This window comes from Heterodontus francisci, chromosome 9, assembly GCF_036365525.1.
Source record: "Heterodontus francisci isolate sHetFra1 chromosome 9, sHetFra1.hap1, whole genome shotgun sequence".
NCBI classification, from domain to species: Eukaryota; Metazoa; Chordata; class Chondrichthyes; order Heterodontiformes; family Heterodontidae; genus Heterodontus; species Heterodontus francisci.
Window position 1 is genome coordinate 19,308,766 of NC_090379.1, and position 21,391 is coordinate 19,330,156.

The 21,391-nt window shown below is 42.2% G+C and overlaps 1 protein-coding gene across 3 annotated transcripts in view; it reads right to left on the bottom strand.

Moving 5' to 3' along the window:
- Window positions 1–21,391, bottom strand: part of aldh6a1 (aldehyde dehydrogenase 6 family, member A1) — a 39,104-nt gene that overhangs the window by 4,750 nt on the left and 12,963 nt on the right. For all 3 annotated transcript variants that reach the window (XM_068038646.1, XM_068038647.1, XM_068038648.1), the window contains exons 3-11: window positions 18,657–18,731; window positions 17,852–18,013; window positions 17,068–17,146; window positions 16,384–16,686; window positions 10,331–10,452; window positions 8,853–9,042; window positions 7,257–7,438; window positions 5,704–5,883; window positions 119–217 (exon numbers count right to left, since the gene is read on the bottom strand). In XM_068038646.1, coding sequence (XP_067894747.1) covers window positions 119–217; window positions 5,704–5,883; window positions 7,257–7,438; window positions 8,853–9,042; window positions 10,331–10,452; window positions 16,384–16,686; window positions 17,068–17,146; window positions 17,852–18,013; window positions 18,657–18,731 — 1,392 coding nt within the window. The remainder of the gene's footprint in view (window positions 1–118; window positions 218–5,703; window positions 5,884–7,256; window positions 7,439–8,852; window positions 9,043–10,330; window positions 10,453–16,383; window positions 16,687–17,067; window positions 17,147–17,851; window positions 18,014–18,656; window positions 18,732–21,391) is intronic.

Below are 21,391 nucleotides of genomic sequence, written 5' to 3' on the forward strand. Positions count from 1 at the left end.
CTGGGAGTTGGGAGTCCCTACCCAACTCCACCAAAGAGCAGTTGGTTAAACATTTCATGTTGTGAACCTTACATTACTGCTGCCTAATTTGTTCTGGCTTAGGGACCAACATACACACCTGTTTGCCGTAGAAGTTGGTATCACCTCTGAATGAGCCTCTTGATCCAGTAAACGAGAACATGGGCAGTGGAACTGGGATAGGCACGTTCACACCAATCTGAACAGAAGGATTAGAAAAAGCCACAATTTACCAAACTGGGCAAAGCACAGGCAGCAGCCATTTCTAAGCTGGGTGTGGATTCGCGCCTGAGGTTCCCTTGTGGCAAGCTGCTATTTTAAGTTGAGGGCAGATGCTTATCTGAGAGAGATTAGGTGGAGGGTAAGAAGAGAAAGGAAAAAGCTTTGACATTTCTAGGTGTAAGCCTAACTTCAGGTTAGTCTGTCCTTTCAGCTTGGGAATTAAACTGTCATTTCACTTATGGGATAGACATCATTTAACAATGCCGTACCAAATAGTGATTTTGGATATTACATATTTCATTATAAAAACAGCAACTAAAATAGTACTGATTAAATGAAAGCACAGCAGCTTACACAACAAAACCAGAGGAGCTTTAGACCTCAAATTATAATTTAAAGAGCCTAGAACAGATAATTAATCCCTTAGTTTAATACTCTCTTCCATATAGAAAAACCAATGAAGTTCTCACAAGTTCTGTTAGAATAACTTGGCCAGTCTAAATGAAACATGCTATCCAGGAAGGTCATGCTGGTCATACATAATCATTGCTCTAGTTTCCTCTCTAATGCAGGACTACTATATATTCATGCTGGTAGACGAAAGAGAGAAAACTGCCATGCATTGGCCTCTCAAGAGGCTCCCAGAAACCAACTCAAACAGTACAGGTAGAGGCAGGACATGTAGAACAAGAAACACTGCAATAGGATAACACCGCTTGATCAACAGACAACGATAGACAGTTCTCTGCAACCAAAAGCGAGAATCCAAAAGGCTGCATTGCACTGCACAGTGGCGCAGTGGTTAGCACCGCAGCCTCACAGCTCCAGGGACCCGGGTTCAATTCTGGGTACTGCCTGTGTGGAGTTTGCAAGTTCTCCCTGTGCCTGCGTGGGTTTCCTCCAGGTGCTCCGGTTTCCTCCCATAATCCAAAAGACTTGCAGGTTGATAGGTAAATTGGCCATTATAAATTGCCCCTAGTACAGGTAGGTGGTAGGGGAATATAGGGACAGGTGAGGATGTGGTAGAAATATGGGATTAGTGTAGGATTAGTATAAATGGGTGGTTAATGGTCAGCACAGACTCGGTGGGCCGAAGGGCCTGTTTCAGTGCTGTATATCTAAATATCCAGTGCCAAGATTTGGGACATTTGCTCTGGGTTGAAGAGGAACTTGCAATGGGAGGGGGAAGGATCCAACTGTCGTGGCCCACGTGGGTATCAATGACATAGACAGGACTAGGAAAGTGGTTCTGCATAGGGAGTCTGAGCAGCTTGGAGCTAAATTAAAAGTAGAACCTCAAAAGGGAATAATCTCTGGGTTATTACCTGAGCCTGAGAAAATTGGTAGAGGGCAAATAAAATTACAGTTTTAAATGCACAGTTCAAAGATTGGTGTGGGAGAAATTGGTTTCGATTCATGAGAAACTGATACCAGTACTGTTGAAAGTGGGAGTTGTATTGTTGGGATGGCCTTCAACTGAACCGTGCTGGGATCAGTGTTCTGTCGAGTTGTATAACTAGGGTGGTACAAAGGGCTTTAAACTAAGTAGAGAGATCAATTAAAGAGAGAGAAGGCAAAAGAGTAAGATAGCAGTAAGGGTAATGAGAATCAGTGCAGCGGGAAGGGACAGAGCATACAAACTTAAGAGTGCACTAGCAGATAAGGTTGGAGATTGTGAACTAAGAGTGTGGAGGGAAAAGAGAGGGTTCGGATGAAGGGGGATTTAGAAATCCAAAAAGAGAAAGGCTGAGGCATCTGAAAAGTGTAGTGTTGTGGGTAAAGACAAGCAGAATAAGAGAGGAAGGGACAGATAGTTTAACAAAAATTGTACATCAGAGAATAAGGTAATTGCAGGGACTAGAAGTATAAAAATGGAACTAAAGGTTCTTTATCTGGAATTGCTGAAGCATCTGCAACAAGATAGATGAACTAATGGCACAAATAGAGGTAAATGATTGAGATCTAATTGCCATTACAGAGACATGGTTACAACGTGATCAAGGTAAGGAAATAAATATTCCAGGGCACACAATATTTCGGGAAGACAGACAGAATGGCAAAAGAGGAGGAATAGCCCTGATAGTAAAGGATGACATAAGGACAATAGTGAGAAAGGATCTGGCCTCAGAAGATCATGAAGTAGAATCAGTTGGGTGGAAATTAAGAATAGCAAGAATCAGAAAACATTGGTGGGAGTAGTTGATAGGCCCCTTAACAGTAGTTATACTGTTGATCAGAGCATTAAACAAGAAATTATTGGAGCTTGTTAAAAAGGCAATGTAATAATTATGGGGGACTTTAATCTTCAAGAATATTGGGAGAATGAAATTGGCAAGAGTGGTCTAGAAGGTGAGTTTGTAGAATGTTTTCGGGACAGTTTCCTGGAGCAATATGTCGTGGAACTGACGAGGGATAAAGCTATCTTAGATCTGTATTGTGTAATGAAGCAAAGTTAATTAGTAATGTCATAGTAAAAGATCCACTGGGAAATAGTGATCATATCATTGAATTCCATGTTAAGTTTGAAAGTGACATACTCCAATCACAAAATTGAATCTTAAACTTTCACAAAGCCAATTACATTGGTATGAGGGAGAACAGCCTAACGTAAATTGGATAAATAGACCAAAAGGTATGGTAGTCAATGAATAGTGGGAAACCTTTGAAGAAACAATTCAAAATGTTCACCAAAAATACATTCCAGTGAAAAATAAAAACTCAGCAAGAAAGACCCATCCATGGCTCACTCAGGAAGTTAAGGATTCTTTGGCCTCCTTGTCTCGACAATGGGCAAGCGCCTCAAGGTGGTCAGTGGTTTGTGGAGCAGCACCTGGAGTGGCTATAAAGGCCAATTCTAGAGTGACAGACTCTTCCACAGGCGCTGCAGATAAAATTGGTTGTCGGGGCTGTTACACAGTTGACTCTCCCCCTGCGCTTCTGTCTTTTTTCCTGACAGCTGCCAAGTCTCTTCGACTCGCCTCTTTAGCCCCGCCTTTATAGCTGTCCGCCAGCTCTGGTGATTGCTGGTAACGGACTCCCACGACTTGTCGTCAATGTCACAGGACTTCATGTCACGTTTGCAGACATCTTTAAAGCAGAGACATGGACAGCCGGTGGGTCTGATAGCAGTGACGAGCTTGCTGTACAATGTGTCCTTGAGGATCCTGCCATCTACTATGCGGCTCACATGGCCAAGGCATCTCAAGCGCCGCTGGCTCAGCAGGGTGTATATGCTGGGGATGTTAGCCACCTCGAGGACTTCCGCGTTGGGAGATACGGTCCTGCCACCTGATGCCAAGGATTCTCCGGAGACAGCGAAGATGGAATGCATTGAGACATTGCTCTTGGCTGACATACATTGTCCAGGCTTTGCTGCTGTAGAGCAAGGTACTGAGGGCATTCGTTATAGTATTACATTAAAAGAGGCTTACAATGTTGCAAAAAAAAGTAGCAAGTCTGAGGATTGGGAGTGTTTTAGAAATCAAAGGTCCACCAAAAAGTTGATTAAACAAAAGGAAAAAACAGAATGAGAGTAAACTAGCCAGAAATATAAAAACAGATTGTAAGAGCTTTTATAGGTATATAAAAAAAAAGAGTAGCTAAAGTAAGCATTGGTCCCTTAGAAGCAGAGGCAGGAGAAATCATTAGGGGGAATGAGGACATGACAAAGGCATTGAACAAATATTTTGTGTCTGTCTTCACAGTTGAAGGCATAGGTTTCATACCAGAAATAGATGGTAACCTAGGGGTTAATAAGTGAGTAAATTAAGAAAATGAATATCAGCAGAGAAAAAGTATTGGAGAAACTTAAGGGACTAAATTCAGAAGAATCCCCAGGACCTGATGGCTTACACCCTAGGGTTCTAAAAGAGATAGCTGCAGAAATAGTGGATGTGCTAGCAATGATTTTCCAAAATTCCTTAGATTTGGGAACAGTCCCACCAGATTGGAAGTTGGAAAATGTTACAACAAGGCTTTTCAAGAAAGGAGGGGGAGAGAGAGAAAACAGTGACTTACAGGCCAGTTAGCCTAATATCAGTCATTGGGAAAATGTTGGAATCGATCATTAAGTCTTAACAGTGCACTTAGAAAAGCACAGTATGATTAGAGCAAGTCAACATGGTTTTATTAAAGGTAAATCCTGTTTGATAAATTTATTAGAATTTTTGAAGATGTAACTAGTAGGGTAGATAAAGGGGAACCAGTAGATGTAGTATACCTGGATTTCCTAAAGGCATTCGATAAAGGTGCCACACAAAAGGTTAATAGGCAAGATAGGGGCTCATGGAGTCAGGGTAATATATTAGCGTGGTTAGAGGATTGGTTAATGGACAACAAGCAAAGAGTAGGCAGGCAGTGAATAGTGGAGTGCTGCAAGGATCAGTGCTGGGACCTCAGCTATTTAAAATCTATATTAATCACTTAAATAAAGAGACAGAGTAATGGTACACAGATGATATAAATGTGGGTGGAGGACACAGAGGGCTGCAAAGAGAGATAGACAGGTTAAGTGAGTGGGCAGCAAGACGGCAGGTGGAGTACAACATCAGGAAGTGTGAAGTTATTCACTTTGGCCTTAAGAATAGAAAAGCAGAATTATTTTTTTAAAAACAGATGTGAAACTTGTATATGTCGATGCTCAAAGAGACTTTGGTCTGCTTGTACAAGGAATGCAGGAAGTTACCATGCAGTTACAGCAAGCAATTAGGAAGGCAAATGACATGCTGGGCTTTATTGCAAGGAGATTGGAGTACAGGAATAAACAAGTCTTGCTACTATTGTACAAGGTTTTGGTGAGACCGTATCTGGAGCAGTGTGTGCAGTTTTGGTTTCCACATTTAAGGAAAGATGGACATGCATTGGAGGCGGCACAGCGAAGGTTCAGTAAACTGGTCCCTGGGATGAGCGGGTTGTCCCAAGATGAGAGGCCAAGTAAACTGAGCCTATATTCTCTGAAGCTTAGAAGAACGAGAGGCGATCTCATCGAAACAATGGGCTGGACTGGGTAGAGAAAGAGATTGTTTCCTCTGGTCAAGGGATCTAAAATATGGGGGCACAGTCTCAGGATAAGGAGCCGATTGTTTAGGACTGAGAGCAGAAATTAGTTCACTCAAAGGGTGGAGTGTCTTTGGAATTCTCTACCCCAGAGGATTCTGGATGCTCCATCGTTGAGTACATTTAAGGCTGGGGTAGACAGATTTTTGGTCCCTCAGGGAATCAAGGGATATGGCAATGAAGCTTAAGATCAGCCATTATCATACTGAATAGCAGAGCAGGCTCGATGGGCCACATGGTCTACTCTTGCTCCTATTTCTTGTGTTCTTGAGTTCTAAAATTAAATCACGTGTTCATCCATCAACAGACGTAACCAACTGTCAGCCAAATCAGCTGCATGGAAAGCAATTCAAATAAACCTGGGTACGCCCGTTCTGAAAACCTGTGGAGCCATGTTTGAAAACTCACCTGTCCCACGTCAACTTGGTGTGTGAATTTACGAGCTGTGGCACCGTTATTGGTGAAGATGGCAGTGCCATTTCCATATGGGTTCTGGTTGATGATATCAACAGCTTCGTCTAGTGTATCTGCTTCAAGGATGACCAGGACTGGGCCAAAGATCTCCTCAGTATAGCACTTCATTTGAGGCTATGGAGAAAACAAACAAAATATATACATCTTAATAAAAGTCTTGTGCACACTTATGAGCTACCTGGTCTGCATACATACTTTTCTAGATCACTGTTTAAAGAATTTATGAACTCTGCTCCAACAAAGACAGGTGGAAAAGAACTTCACGTTCTCTTTACATTTAAAGATGCTTTTTCTATTGCCTCCTTGTGATCATCTTAAATCTGTGCCCTTTTGTTACTGTTTTGCCAGCCTGTGAAAACAATCCAGCACTATTTACCTCATCATAACCCTTCACAATCTCAAATATTTATCAGATATTATTAAACATTATCCACCTTAGCTCTGGTGAAGAAAGCCCCAACGTGTTACCTTTCTCTTAATAATTCTGACCCCTCATCTCCAGTAACACCCAAGTGAATCTATACTGCACATATTGGAAAAGAAAAACAATCAGGTGCTCAGATTGTACATAAATGCCATCCAACAGCCTAACTGAAGATTCTACAAGTTCTGTTAATGCTGTTTTTACTTCTAAGATGTATTATTGTCTTTCTTCTGTATTTAGCTGCACTGCCACTTTTGTGTCCATCCTATTGCTTATTAATGTCCTGCAGTCTTTTACAATCCTCAGAACAATTTGCCGCAACTCCCATTGTGACGTCATCAAACTGAAATTTTTTCCTCCATTCAGGTAATTCATGAAAATAAAGATATACATAAAGAACACTGACAAACATACCCTCCTTCAGCCCTCCAACTGTCTCTATCCATCTGATCACATTCCTCCTAATCCTGTCTTTTTATTTAAAAAAGCACAAGTCCCTCAGATCTTACACTATCAAATATTTTTTCAAAATTTATATGTCACATCTGTACTTTTCCTTTATTTATCCTGTTATTTCTCTAAAATAATTCTATATAAAGGTTGATCAAGCATGAACTTCACTTTCCTTTAGTTATTCATACTAACTAGCCTTGATATACTAGTTTCCTGCAAGTGCTTCATTTAAATCCAGACAACAGGCTCTGCGACAACTTAAATAAGATCAACTGGCCTACAATTAACTGGCTTATCCAAGACTCCTTTTTTGACAACTGGCATCACAATTTCTTTTTCCAAAGAGTTTTGGCAAACCCTCCAGCACTCCTTCCCTAGCTTCCCTCAGAATCTCAAATTTAAATCATCATATCTGGTTATTTGACCATTCAAGGAATTCATTAAGTACAAGGACTGCCACTTCCACCACTAACGGTGCCCCCGCCTCAGCCATCTGCTGCCATAACCTTCAGCCATGCCTTTGTTACCTCCAGACTTGTTTATTCCAATGCTCTCCTGGCCAGCCTCCAAAAACTTCAGCTCATCCAACCCTGTACTAAGTCCTGCTCACCTTTACTGCTGCAAGGATGGTAGGCCCCACAAAGTTGCCGTTTTCATATCCTTTCACCTGGATCTTCCGGCCATCCAGTAGCAGCTTGGCGCCCTCATCCACTCCGCTCTGGACCAGGTCACACACACGAGCCTTTGCCTGAGGGGAGACGAGAGGGCCAAGGTCAGAGCCCGGCTGGTCACCTGGGATTAGGGAGAAAAAAATTTTACACACACACGGTCAACTAAGCAAACCCCCTTTCCCTTTAAAACGTGGGAGGAATTTAGAGCAGCCCATCAGACAGGGCTGTAATCAGAGCACATAAACAGCAAGTTCCTCTTCTGTATTCCTCCATCACAAACTCAAATAGAAAGCACTGCTAACACCCCAGTTAGATCAATAAATAAAAGTTTAATCACCTTAAGTGTGCACAGAAATAATGGATTTAGCCAGCTTGCATACATTTAATAAAATTGCTTCACACAAAAAGATCATTTAGTCACACAAGAGAACTTAAACAGCCATTTTGGTTATTCCTGCAATGAGACCAAAAAGGTCAAATGTAGTCTCTTTCAGAGAAAAAAAAATCTCTGACCAATCATAATAACGGGAGTCACCTTCTGGTGTTCCTTCATTGTCATTGGGTTAAAACCAAGGAACTCCCTACCTAACAGCACTATGGGAGTACCTTCACCATATGGACTGTGGCGATTCAAGAAAGCCTACTACTTCCTTCTCAAGAACACAACACAAGAACACAAAAAATAGCAGACGACCATATGGCCCAACGAGCCTCCTCCGCCAGTCAATACAATCATGGCTGATCTTAGGCTTCAATTATCTGCCATATCCCTTGATGCCCTGAGTGACCAAAAATCTGTCTATCCCAGCCTTAAAATGTATTCTACGATGGAGAATCCACAACCCTCTGAAAGAGAGAATTCCAAAGCTTCACAACCCTTTGAGCAAAGTAATTTATCCTCATCTCAGTCCTAAATGATCAGCCCCTTATCCTGAGACTATGCCCCATGTTTTAGATTCCCCGACCAGAGGAAACAATCTCTCAATGTCTACCTTATCCAGCCCCTTCAGAATCTTGTATGTTTCAATGAGATTCTCTTTCATTCTTCTAAACTCGAAAGAATATAGGCCCAAATTACTCAGCCTCTCATCCCAGGGATCAATTTAGTGAACCTTTTCTCCAATGCAATATATCCTTTCTTAAATGTGGAGACCAAAACTACACACAGTACTCCAGATGTGGTCTCACCAAAGCCCTGTACAATTGTAGCAAGACTTCTTTATTCCTGTACTCCAATCCCCTTGCAATAAAGGCCAACATGCCATTTGCAAGGACTACTCGGGATGGGCAATAAATGCCAGCTATGCCCATATCCCCACATTCTGGATGGCAGGGGAAGCATGCTTTATAGATAGTCTGAAAAGTCTGTTTCACATGGTTGCTATGCAACTATGCAGGGCAAAAATGAGGCAGCCAGAACAGCCCACACAGTCCATCCAACTGCCCCTGTATTCCACATCTTGTCTCCAGGGCCACATAGGGTAACTTTTCATCACTTACCTCTTACTTCCATTGCAATGAAAGTATAATCGCACCTGCACTGACTCTCAGTTTCCTTGCCCTCTCCACCAATTCAGGCAGCCAATTTTTAGCTTCCCCCACTAGGACAGCGGTAGACAGGGCCATACAACGCTGTCCAGCTGCACCAAAAGCTGCGCCGATGAGCTGATTCAGAGTGTTCTCCTTGTTAGCATCAGGCATCACGACTCCGTGGTTCTTTGCACCCTATAAGGAATTTACAGATAAAGGAAAAGGTGAAATACAAGTACCTTCCTGTACTCTCCAAATGGCTACATGGCAAACGTCAGGTTTAAACCACTCCATACTATTGGAGGCAAGAATCTCTATGCTCTTTTTCTGCCCTTCACAGCACTGGCAGAAACTAGCGGGATTAAACGCCAAGTGCACTAATTAATATTAGAACTAGGAGAAACAGGACTTTCATGCAAAAAACTTCTTCTATACTATCATACGGCGATGGTAAAGGGTTGGTCTCTTGCCATCTGTGGTTTGGAGTAGGCTTTGCACGTTTTATTAGGAGAAAATTGTTATGTCCTTCCCCAAGCCAAGAGGTGCTGGATCACTTACGCTCAAACAATCACCCATGCTGCTCGAGTTCGATGCTTGCACAGTTTCTTACGATTCACTCTTCTCTCTCCTTCTCTCCCTCCCTACCCCGCAGGTCCAAATGAACTCTCCAATCATCAGCCTGAACTCCACTGAAACTCACTCACTGAGGCTAGATTTGATTCAACAGTCTATAGATTAGGGGCATGCGAAGGCATCATGACTACCAGGCCCATTAACAGCTTTCAATTTAAACAATAACATTTAAAAAAAAAGAAATGAAATAACCCCTCAGCCTCGCAGCTTTCATCTCAAACTAGATACTATGCCAAATAAGGCAGTGAGATCAGCATCCTTGGCACAAAATTCATAAGAAATGGGTCACATTGGTTGAATAAGGGATGGGCGATTGGTAAAATGTCCAGACTGCACAAATTAAAAAAAAACACAATCCTATGAAAGGAAAGTTACAACTATTGGGTGGAGGGGTAGGGGAAGAAAAGACAATGACATTAATTTCTATACAATGGGGGTGGAAGGAGGTGGGTAAAGCCTGCTATCCGACCCGAACTTGACGACATGTGTGGGGTGCCGGTGGGGTCGGGTCTATATTCTGTGTCCAGCATTCGGGCTCGGGTTGGGTCGAGCTGGACTGTACTGTTTTGTTCTGCATTGTTTTCTTTTTAATCTACATTTTGACGCGATTTTTTTCTGTTTCAATAAAATGTTTGATATTTTCAGGTCGGGTGTGTATGAAAAAAATATTAAAGCACTCAGCTCCAGTTGGCTGTAGTTCAGTCGGACCTGGGTCGGGTTTGAATTTTATACTTGAGCCAGGCTTTAGAGGTGGGGAAGAGGAAAAATAAAAGATTTGCACTCTATGCAGCTGCTCTGCAAGATAACCAGAAAAAAAGTCCAAGTGCACGGGAATGAAAAATATATTCACCATGTTTGATTGCACTCTCTTGCCATTTTGTGAGCCCCTTGTGTAGATGTACTCTCCTGCTTGATTGGAACCGACAAAGCTGATAGCCTTTATAGCGGGATGATCACAAATGAAGTTCACAGCTATCAAAAGATGAAAAATAAGTGACATACATTATTCCCATATTATGCAGCTCACGGGATGCAGCTGGAGGCAAGCACAACAGAGGTCATAAGATTGACTAAGGGAAGCACGGAAAGACAACACAAGGTGTTAATTTTTTTTGTCTCTGAACAGCTTGAATTTCTAAACCATGGCAGAAAAGCACATCCTGTGCGAGAAAAAGCATTGCTCTGCATAACTAAACCATGATATTTAAGGTCAACATAAATGCTGTAATAAAATGTCTCTTTCTCCTCTCCAATCTGTTGTTAACGACCAGGTGAGAAAAGGTGTCTCGGGGTCTTTGGCTGTCTTCACCTGGTCTTATTGTAACAGGGTTTTATTTTTAAACAGTGTTTTGAGCTCCCCCTTCGTGAATCCTTGTTCACAGCTTTCCAATTATAGGGCAAGGAAATGAGCATAAACAGGCTTTCTTTGGTTTAAAAAAGGAGAAAAGTGACATTTATTAAACCTTAAACTTAAACTCTAATACATTAACGCCTATGGATATACGACACACCCACGTTAGCATGCAGATGTGATTCACACATGCAGATAGGGACAGAAAAGATGAGGTAAAAGGTTTGAGGCAGTCTCTGAAGGGGGTTTCTGGTTACTGTTTTGGTGGTTTCAGCTCGCTGTAGAGTCTTTGTAGGCAGTTCTTATTTTTTGTTGGGGCCCAGTATTCTACTTAAACCTTGTTCAACGTATGAGGCTTTTCTCTGAGGTTCTCGTGTCTTCAATGGTTTCCGAAGCTGGTGTGAGTGAGATGAGAGCAGACAGGAGAGTGAGATGTTCTCAAACCAGGAACTTTCTGATTTCTAACACTGTTTTCTCCAATTTAAAACTTAGTTCAAACCTCTGCAACAGCAACAATAGTCATGTGACTAAAACTGGTCTGACCACTTCTTCTGTGTATTGGAGAAGCAACAACTGGGTCCTCATTGTTCCAACACTGTTACTATGCAAATGTCTTTCCAGTCAGGGGCTTGCAATTTGAAGTTTTAACGTTCATGTGGTGAAATAATGTGTGCCTCAGTCTTGGCAGGTGGGGGGCTTGCCTGACATCTCCACACCCAGCGGAATGAAGTGCGATTTGAAGAAAAATGGCACATTACAAGGTTTGAGAGAAATATAAAAAGATACAGAAAGAAATATCATGCATTTCTCTCATTCACCAATCTTAAAGCTTATTAAAAGTGGTCTATTCTGGATGCCAGGGTTGCTTTAATTTTCTCTCTTTTTCTCAGGATAGTAAGTCGAGGGTGGGTCTGTCCTGAACTCAGTCATGCAAAGAGTTTTGGCTTCAAGGGATGTGTGGTTCCCTTTTCCTCTAATTGTGGGGAAGGAGTCTTTGTTACTCTCCCATTTTGTTCTCTGGGACACTCCTACCTGCAGATATTTGTGCTGACTTAAGTGCACGCTCCTGTGACACTTCCCACGGTATCTCTGTCTCTACAGGTTCCTGTAAATCCTGTTAGCAATTCCAGTGGGGGGCTTCTAGAGTCTGCATTTACATAGGAGGTGAACATAAGAACTAGGAGCAGGAGTAGACAATTCAGCCCCTCGAGCCTGCCCCGCCATTCAATACGATCATGGTTGATCTCATCTCGGCCTCAACTCCACTTTCCTGCCCGTTCTCCATAACCCTTCAACCCATTACTAATTAAAAATTTGTCTACCTCCTCCTTAGATGTGGGGTCTAACTTTTCACATTTTCCGGGGTTGGTTGACCAGACAGTAGGGGTTTTCATTCGGGATTCTTCCCGGACTTCCTTTCAGCTGCCCTCTTGGTCACTTTTTTCCCCTTCTCTTTCTAAACTTTTGTCAGCCGTATGCCTGCCTGCCCCCTTTTGTTCTCGGCGGGGTCCCTTACATTTCACCAGCCCTCTGCTGGAGGGTCCTTCTAACACTGATACAGGACTTAGGGGTGCAGGATTCACTGTAGGTTGGGGTTTCCCCTCAACCTGGCATCTCCTGTAGTACTCCACCACATCTTTGTGGCGTTCTGGTCAGTCAAACTGCTGTCTTACACGGGTTTTGGTCTTTCGTATACCGGCATGTACAGCTACTGTAGTCCCGCGGGCCCTTAATATTTCGCCCTGGTACCTCTGTGGCACCACTAACTGCTGAACTACTGTCCACTCCTTGCCCTCAGGTCTGTGAGGAGAACTCCATTTCCTCCTCAGGACCTCATTCTTAGACTGGGCAGCCTGTGCTAACTTTCGTAATACTGGGCTGGCTCACTGAGCCTCACCTAGGGAAAATCCATTTAATTCATTCCCTGGGTCTCCTAACTTTCCAAAGAAAGCGTTGGACATGCAGACCTCATGGTCATTTACCTATAGTGCCAATGCAGTCTCCTCTGGGGGATCTGGTTTGATTATGGCCTGACCTACTACACATTCAGGGAAACTGCAGGGGACCGTCTCCCGCCACTGCCCTGTCCCTCTTGACCTCCTGCAGTCTTTCTTTCACTACTGGGAGGGCTACCACCTTCACCCCCGCCAGATCATTATCTAGGAGCAGGTCAACCCCGTCCACAAGTAAAGTAGGGACAATCCCTACAGTCACCAGTCCCGAAACTAGGTCGCACTCCAGGTGCAGGTATAGGCATACACTACCCTCCAATACCATTCTGGTGTTCACTGCACTCTCTGGGGGAAAGGTCAGGCCTTTTCCCAGTAAAAGGAATCTGGTGGCCCCCGTGTCCCTCAGAATTACTATGGGATTGCTTGCCCCACTCGAGGGATATGGGGTTTCTTTCTCTTCAAATACAAAACCCTGATAACCTTCAGGAATCCTATTAACTTTTCGTACACTGGCCGCAGTAAGCTTCCTGGGTTACACTCTTACTGCAGTTAAAGCCACAGCTTGTTCTGTGTTTTCCTTCAGGGTCTGGTCTTCACTGAGTGGGTGTGCCCTGATTAACTCTACCAGTTTCCCCTTTAGTTTCCAGCTTTTAAATGCCCTGCTTTATTACAATGGAAGCACACAGGTCTCCGGGTCTCATTCTTGCTCACAGCACCTTCCTTTTTGGCTGGAGGAGGGCCCCCTGTGTCTCCTGCTTTCCTTTCTCTTCCATGACTGCCTGGGCTACTATCATTGCCCCACCCTTTGTCCTTTTTGGATTTGTGGGGGTGATTAGGAAAGGTTCTCTCCTGGGAAACTGACTTATAAATTAAAGCAAACTCATCATCCAAAACGGCCACTTGCCAGGCTCCCTAAACCCACTGTTCCTCGACATAGGTTTTTATTGAGAATGAGAGTGTGTTTTTAAATTCCTCTAACAGGATTACTTCTGAGAGTCTCGTAGCAGAGTTGTATTTTTAAAGCCCTCAGCCATTGGTCAAAAGCTTGCTTCTTTCAAACTCCAGATAAGTTTGATTGGCTTGCTTTTTGAGGGTTCTAACTTTTGGCAATAGGCTTTGGGTACTAATTCATATGCCCCAAGGATAGCATTTTTGGTCAGTTCATAGTTTGATGAACTCTCATCTGGCAACAGGCTTTTCCTGTTAGTTTGCTTTGCAATGAGAGACACCAGGTTTCAGCTGCCTTGCCAGTTTCTCAAAAGACACAAAAAACACTTCCACATCTTCCTCATTGAATTTTGGAATTAACTGAGCGAGTGTTAGCAATTTTGTACCCAGCCCAGAATTGTGCTCCTTCATACTGGCCATGCTTTCACTAGGGTTACTCTATCGCCCCCCCCCCCCCCCAGTTAATGCAAATCGCTCCAGCTCTCTTCGGATTCTTTCCAGAATATCAGAATATCCTTTTTCTCTCTCTTTCCTTATAGAGTCATACAGCATAGAAACAGGCCTTTCAGCCCGCCGCGTCCATGCCAACCATAATGCCTATCTATACTAATCCCACCTGCCTGCATTAATTCCCTATCCCTCATTCAAGTACCTGTCCAGATGCCTCTTAAATGTTGCTACTGTTCCTGCCTCCACCACCTCCTCCGGCAGCTTATTCCAGATACCCACTATTCTTTGTGTGAAAAATTTACCCCTTTAAAATTCCTCCCCTTCACTAGGCCCTCTAGTTTTAGGTCACCCCTAACATGGGAAACAGACTCTGGCTCCTGTCTCTCTCGCTCTCGCCTTTCATTTCCTTCACATTCCTTTTGCAAGGCTCTCTCTTTCTCCCTCTCCTTCCCTGTCTTCTAATTAAAGTTTCCTTTGTTCCAACTGTATCTTTGCTAGCAGTACCCTCTCTGGGTCTGCTTCTAACATTGAATCTGCTTCAGATTCAAGGGAAAAATGGTTGGTTACTAGCCTTCGGAGTTCAGACTTCCTCGGCTCGCCACGTACAGTGATCCCACACTGCTCAGCCATTTTTCTCAGCTCCTCCATAGACAGTGCTTTTAACTTATCCCAAGTTACTTCACCCTGGCTTGGAGAGCTACTCGCTTCAGTTGCAGACATGTTAGTATTCAATCTCACACAACCACAAGAAAACTCAAATTGGGAACAATTTGGCTTCCCACTTCTAATTTCACTTGTTCGCCTGTGGGTAAAAATCCAGACGCTAGCACCCAAATTTGTTACGACCAGGTGAGAAAAGTGTCTGGGGGTCTGTTACTACCTTCACTTGGTCTTATTGTAACAGGGTTTTATTTTAAACATACTGTTTTGAGCTCCTCCTTTGTGAATCCTTGTTCACAGTTTTCCAATTATAAGGCAAAGAAATTAGCATAAACAGGCTTTCTTTGGTTTAAGGGAGTAAAATTAAATGTATTAAACCTTAAACAAACTCTAATGTGGTTAACACCTACAGATATACAACGCACCCACGTTAGCATGCAGACGTAATACACACATGCAGACAGGAACAGAAAAGAGAGGAAAATGTAAGATGAAAGGCTTGAGGCAGTCTCTGAAGGGGGTTTCTGGTTACTGTTTCTGTGGTTCCAGTTCGCTGTGCAGTCTTTGATTGTAGGCAACTCTTGCTTTTCGTTGGGGCCCAGTATTCTTCCTAAACCTTGTTCAACGTACGAGACTTTTCTCTCTTTGAGGTTCTCGTGTCTTCAATGGTTTCTGAAGCTGGTGTGAGCGAGATGAGAGCAGACAGGAGGGAGATGTTCTCAACCCAGGAGTTTTCTAATTTTGAACACTGTTTTCTCCAATTTAAAACTCTTAGTTCAAACCTCTGCAACAGCAATAGTCATGTGATTAAAACTGGTCTGACCACTTCTGTGTATTGGGGAAGCAATGACTGGGTCCCCATTGTTCTAACACTGTCTGTTACGAAGCAAATGTCTTTGCTTCCAATTTTCAGTTTTAATGTTCAAGTGGCAAAATAATGTGTGTCTCAGTCTTGGCAGGTGGGGGGCTTGCCTGCCACTATAGATAATGAGAAAATCAATACAGGCAGCATTTTAGGGAATTTCCTATATTATTTTCCATCAAGATCATCAAAGAGAAGTTCTTCATTGTGCCACACAACCAAATGGACAACACACTAGAACCTGTATCTGCGCCAACACTGCAAGACTGGCTAAAACCCAAGTACAATCTAGCTATCTTTTATGCAGATGGAAACACAAAAGACAAGTTGGACAACAGCAAGTTATGCATAAAGACATGCTGTGGCAATCAAAACTCAAACATGTTGGCTATTTGATCCTATGAATTATCAACACACTATACTTTTGTGGTGAACAAGAAAAGCAACTCTGTTAGGTCTGTGGTGATGAACTGCAAAGGCAACTTGCGTTTGATCTATGGCCAACCTCACCTCAGAGTCCCTAGTCACAGGAACGTTGAATACCATATTTACCCTGATCTCACTACAATCAAGACCATTTGAGGAGCGACGGTTAGGTGTAAGATAATGTTTAAAGGGGCTGGTACAAGGCAACTTCAAAAACATTTCTAAAGCATTTACAGAAATGCTGAATTTCCTACCATTGTGTTGCCCATGAATAATATTAAGGGTTCCATCTGGAGCTCCTGCATCCTGTAATAACTTGGCCAGCAACATGGCTGCTCCCGGCACACGCTCCGAAGGTTTCAGCAGGAAAGTGTTTCCGCACACCAAAGCCATAGGGTACATCCAGAGTGGAATCATGGCTGGGAAGTTGAAAGGAGTGACACCAGCACACACTCCTATTGGCAGACGGTAAGTGAACGTATCCATGTCTTTGGTGATGGAGGGCAAGGTCTCACCTAGCATGAGAGATGTTATACTGCAAGTGTGTTCAACAACCTCTGTAGGGGGAAAAGCAAAGTGATCACTCAATGTATCACGGATGACAAATGAAGCCTCTACATTTCTTACTGCCATTTAAATTGTACAAGAGTAACAACCGGAATAGATTTTTGAAAGACAATTTCAACATTCTTGGAAAAAAAGACTTGAACTGGAAAGGAATTTTTTTTTTAAATTTGGGAATGATATTAGGATTCTGTAATCATTCAAGGGAAAGTTAGTGACAAAGCTGGACGGGGCACCATAGATTACAATGGAAGTGGGCCAAATGACTTCCCTCATCTGTAAATACCTTTTGCAATTTGAGAAATTTATGAAGGTTAAAATTTGAGTAGGAAATCACTGAAATGCATTTACTTCCGACTCTACACATTACTCACGCAAGCCTCTGAAAACATCTCCTTCAGCGTCTGCCAAGGTTTTTCCTTGCTCTTTTGTGATGAGCTTGGCAATTTCAGTCTGTTAATAAAGTAAAAAGATGCCTTGTTGGACTACATCATTCTGGAGGGGAGCAGGGATTGAGAAAGTGAAATCATTTTTAGCACTTTAGCTTTAAAAAGTGATTGTAACCAGGAGAGGGGAACACAGGTGTGGCAAAACCCTCAGCCAGGGAATGGCGAGATGAAGGCTTGAACCCATGATACAAAACAGTAGAAGCTCCACTGCACTGCTACAGAAAAATGGCAAGAGGGAGGCACTTTCCCAGTGAGAAGGAAAGAATAGGGGCTAATTTTAATCTACCAGGAAACTGAAGTGATTGATTTTAACAGAAAGAAAACTAACAGATGGTAAACATCAGTTGGGTTTGAGTTTCCTACCGGGAGTGAGAGATTAAAATTATCCCTTAGGCATTTTGGAATACACCATCCTTAGCTTGTTCTTGTGTAGCTCCAAGCATCTGCTTCAGACTTATACTGAAGTGAGAACACCTCCGGGGAAATCAGTGGACTCATGGCCCAGGAAGTTGAAGGCACTCTTCTTTTCAATGAGCTTTCAAAAACTCTCTCAGTAAGGGACTGGCAAATATGAAAAAGCCTTGTAAACAATTCTGTGCTACCAGAGGTCATTTGTTTGATCACAGGATTCTCCCCACCCTGCCATCCCTCCCTCAAATTTAAGGCTTCCCTTAAATATTCATCAACACATCTGCACCGTATCACTTACCAGGTTGTCTTTGATCAGCTGCTGGTACTTTAGAAAAATCTGCTGCCGACTCATTACTGATGTCTCTGACCATGAGGCGTAAGCACGTTGACAGGAGTTCACGGCAGCAAGCATTTCCTCCTGAGTGGCCTTCGGGACTTTGCTAATCACCTCATTTGTTGCCTAGAAGTAGTAAGGTCAGAAATAGCAGAAAGGGTGATTACAATGAGTCCTTGAATTTTCACCATAGGTGAAGGAAGCAGTTTGCATTTCAGAAAAGTGAAAAATGTGAAAACATTCAGAATTCATAAAATTCTGATGACTGGTCCATCTGTTAATATATTTGAACTGCCAATATATACAGCAACTTTCACACAGCTATAAATCAATAGAACTTCAAGGGTTTGAATCTCTGCTATAACTGGGAGACACCTGGCAGAAACTTCCTCAGAGACTGGAGGGGAAGGAGTTTGTATTTAAAAAACCCACACTCGCCCACAAAAATGTCCGGAGAGCCACCATTCCACAGTACCTTGTGCTGGTCCCCAAGTGCTAAAAGCTAGTTAATAGGCTGCTCCTTCATGATTTACCACTTTTTTTCCTTCCTTATACACTCTATATAGATTAACTCTTTTTAAAAACTAAATTGGAAGAGTAAGATTTCAAAGCATATACACAATTCAAGGAATTTTCTTCAATACAATAAAGCCGTGGCACCATATATCCCGGCCTGACAATCCACGTGGATTATTCAGCTGCATGCTGTATAATTCAGTCATCTAGATATTTGCATGTAAAATCAAATTTAAAAAACACGAATACTTACAGGGTTGTGAATGTCGATCCATTCTGAGGTGTTTGATTCAATAAATTTACCATCAATAAATAACTTTGTTGTTGGCTGCAAAACAAAACTGGGTTAGTCTGCAAATAGACAGCAACATACAGACATACTTTACCTAACCCAATTAAACCCAGTACCAGTAGCCTGGGAGAACACGGTTTGAAATAACTTGATAATTTTGAATTGTAGAAAGTGGCAGCAGAATCTCAGTACTGGCAATTTCAACACACATTTCATTTTTCTTTTCTTTTAATTGGAAGAGTAAGGTTTCATAGGCTGTACCATGAATCAAGGACTTTTCCTATTCAACATCTCTCCTTGGATATCTGAAAGATGAAAGTCGCTTGAAAACTTTTCGTTGCAGAACTTGAAATGATGCAGCTCTAAGGTGAGACAGAAAATGGTTTACTTTTCCACCAAAAGTAAGTGAACTTGGCAGATTTGTATTTTTGATTTGCGGAGTGGAGTGGAGCGGATTGAAAGAATACTAGTTCTTGAAATGGAACATATGCAAAGGGTGAGATTTTCCGTTTTATAGCACAGGACACACTTTGTATAAATATACTATTTGCACTGGAGTGCAAAGACAGTTTTGAACAGAACAGTGTAACTACTCTGCAGAGGCTGATTGGTACGAGTCCATGTTGGTGGGGAAAAAGATTCCGTGCACAAAACAAATACTGCAATGTATGCTTTTGGTGGGGGGTGGGGGAAGAGAAAAGAAGGTGTGGTGGTGGCAGGGAATTGAAAGGCAAGAGAGGAGGGGAAATATCAACATGAAAACACAAACAAGCAAATTGCAAAAGCTCAATGTAATTCCACCAAGCTGACCATTTAAAAAGTCAATTTTTTCTTTTTCAGTTCTCATAAGCATGGGCAGAAGTATAGCAGATAAAATTCAATGCGGAGAAGTATGAAGTGAAGCACTTTGGGAGGACTAACATGAAAAGACGCTATACTATAAATGGCACAATTTTGAAAAATGTAGATGAACTGGGACACATTGGTGTCCATATACACAAATGTTTAAAGGTAGCAGGCCAATTGATAGGACGATAAGAGGATTATTTGGTTTCTAAATAGAGGAATATAATATAAAAACAAAAAGATCATGCTAGAACTTTTAATCACTAGTTAAACCTCAGCTGGAGTATTGTGGACAGTTCTGGGCAACACACTCCATGAAAGGTCTTAGGAAAGGTGCAGAGGAGGTTTACCAGAATGTGGGACTTCAGTTACGAGAGGCTAGAAAAGTGAAGACTGTTCTCCTTGGAACAGAGAAGGTTAAGAGGTGACCTAACAATAGTTTTCAAGGCTAAAGGTTTTGATAGAGGGACTAGAGGAAAAACTATTCCCTCTGGGGAGTGGGAAACAAACAGAGGGAATAGATTTAAAATCAAGATATCTAGAGGCGAGGTGAGGAGAATTGTTTTCTAACTCAGTTGTCAGGATCTAGAATTCTCTACCTGAAAAAGGTGGTGGAAACTGATTCCATAAATAATTTTAAAAAGGGAATTGGACGAGTTTTTGAGCATGAGGAACTTACAGGGTTATGGTCAAAAAGTAGGGGTAAGGGACTAAGCATTACTATGCTTTCAAATAGCCAGCACAGACACGATAGGCAGAAAAGACTCCTTCTGTACTGTAAATTTCCATTATTGTAAGCAGCTTCCCCTCCAAACTAGAAGCAGTGATTTCAGTGTAGACAGACAACTAATTAATTCAGCAATAATTAAGTGTCATCTTACTATTTTTCACAAAAGTCACTGAAAGTTCTGATCATTTCAAGTTATTCGGCAACCACAGCTTTTCAAACAACTTTCATTTTCCAGGAATTTGATCTTCAAACTTGTTAGGGAAGACCCTCCCCCCATCTCCATCCCAATCTCAGCTATGTCTCATCAACCCAGCAAACATCCTAGAGAATTAAAGAAACAGAACAGACCATTAAGGAACCAGCACCCAGAGGGATAACCCAATACTTAGTTGAAACATATTAGAGACGTAACATTTGTTAATGAGAAAATAAATCATCTCCTCTCTCACTTTTCAAGACAACTTCAGCTTGTGTCAATAGAAAATAAGGTACAAACAGCAGCTGTGTTATTTTCACAAGGGTTTTGACTGATTGGAGTCTCAGTCACAGTACATTCTCAGCGAGTTACATAAACTATATATAGATATATTATTAAAGTCACTAAGAACATGCCCCTCTTGTGGAAAAATCTGTAGCCCTTTATTACTGAGTACTTTGCATTGGTGTGTATCAAGGAAGAGGACTTTGCCAAAGATATGGTAAACGAGGAGGCTGTCAAGATACTGGACGAGATAAAAATAAAAGGAGGTACTAGAAAGGTTAACAATACTTAAAATGGATAAATCACCAGCTCCAGATGGGATGCATCTACCTAGGGTGCTGAAGGAAGTAAAGGTAGAGATTGTACAGGCGCTAACCACAAGCTTCCAATCCTCCTTAGATAGGGTGTGTCAGAAGACTGGAGGCTTACAAATGTTACAACCTTGTTCAAAAACAGGAGAAGGATAAACTGACCAGCCTAAAATTTCCAGGTTTATCAGTAGTAAGGGAGCTCTTAAACAGTAATATGGGAGGAAATTTAACAGCTACTTGGAGAAGCTTGGACTAATAAAGGAGAGTCAGCACAGATTTGTTTCGGGCAAAATGCATTTGAATAACTTAATTGAGCTTTTTGCGGAGG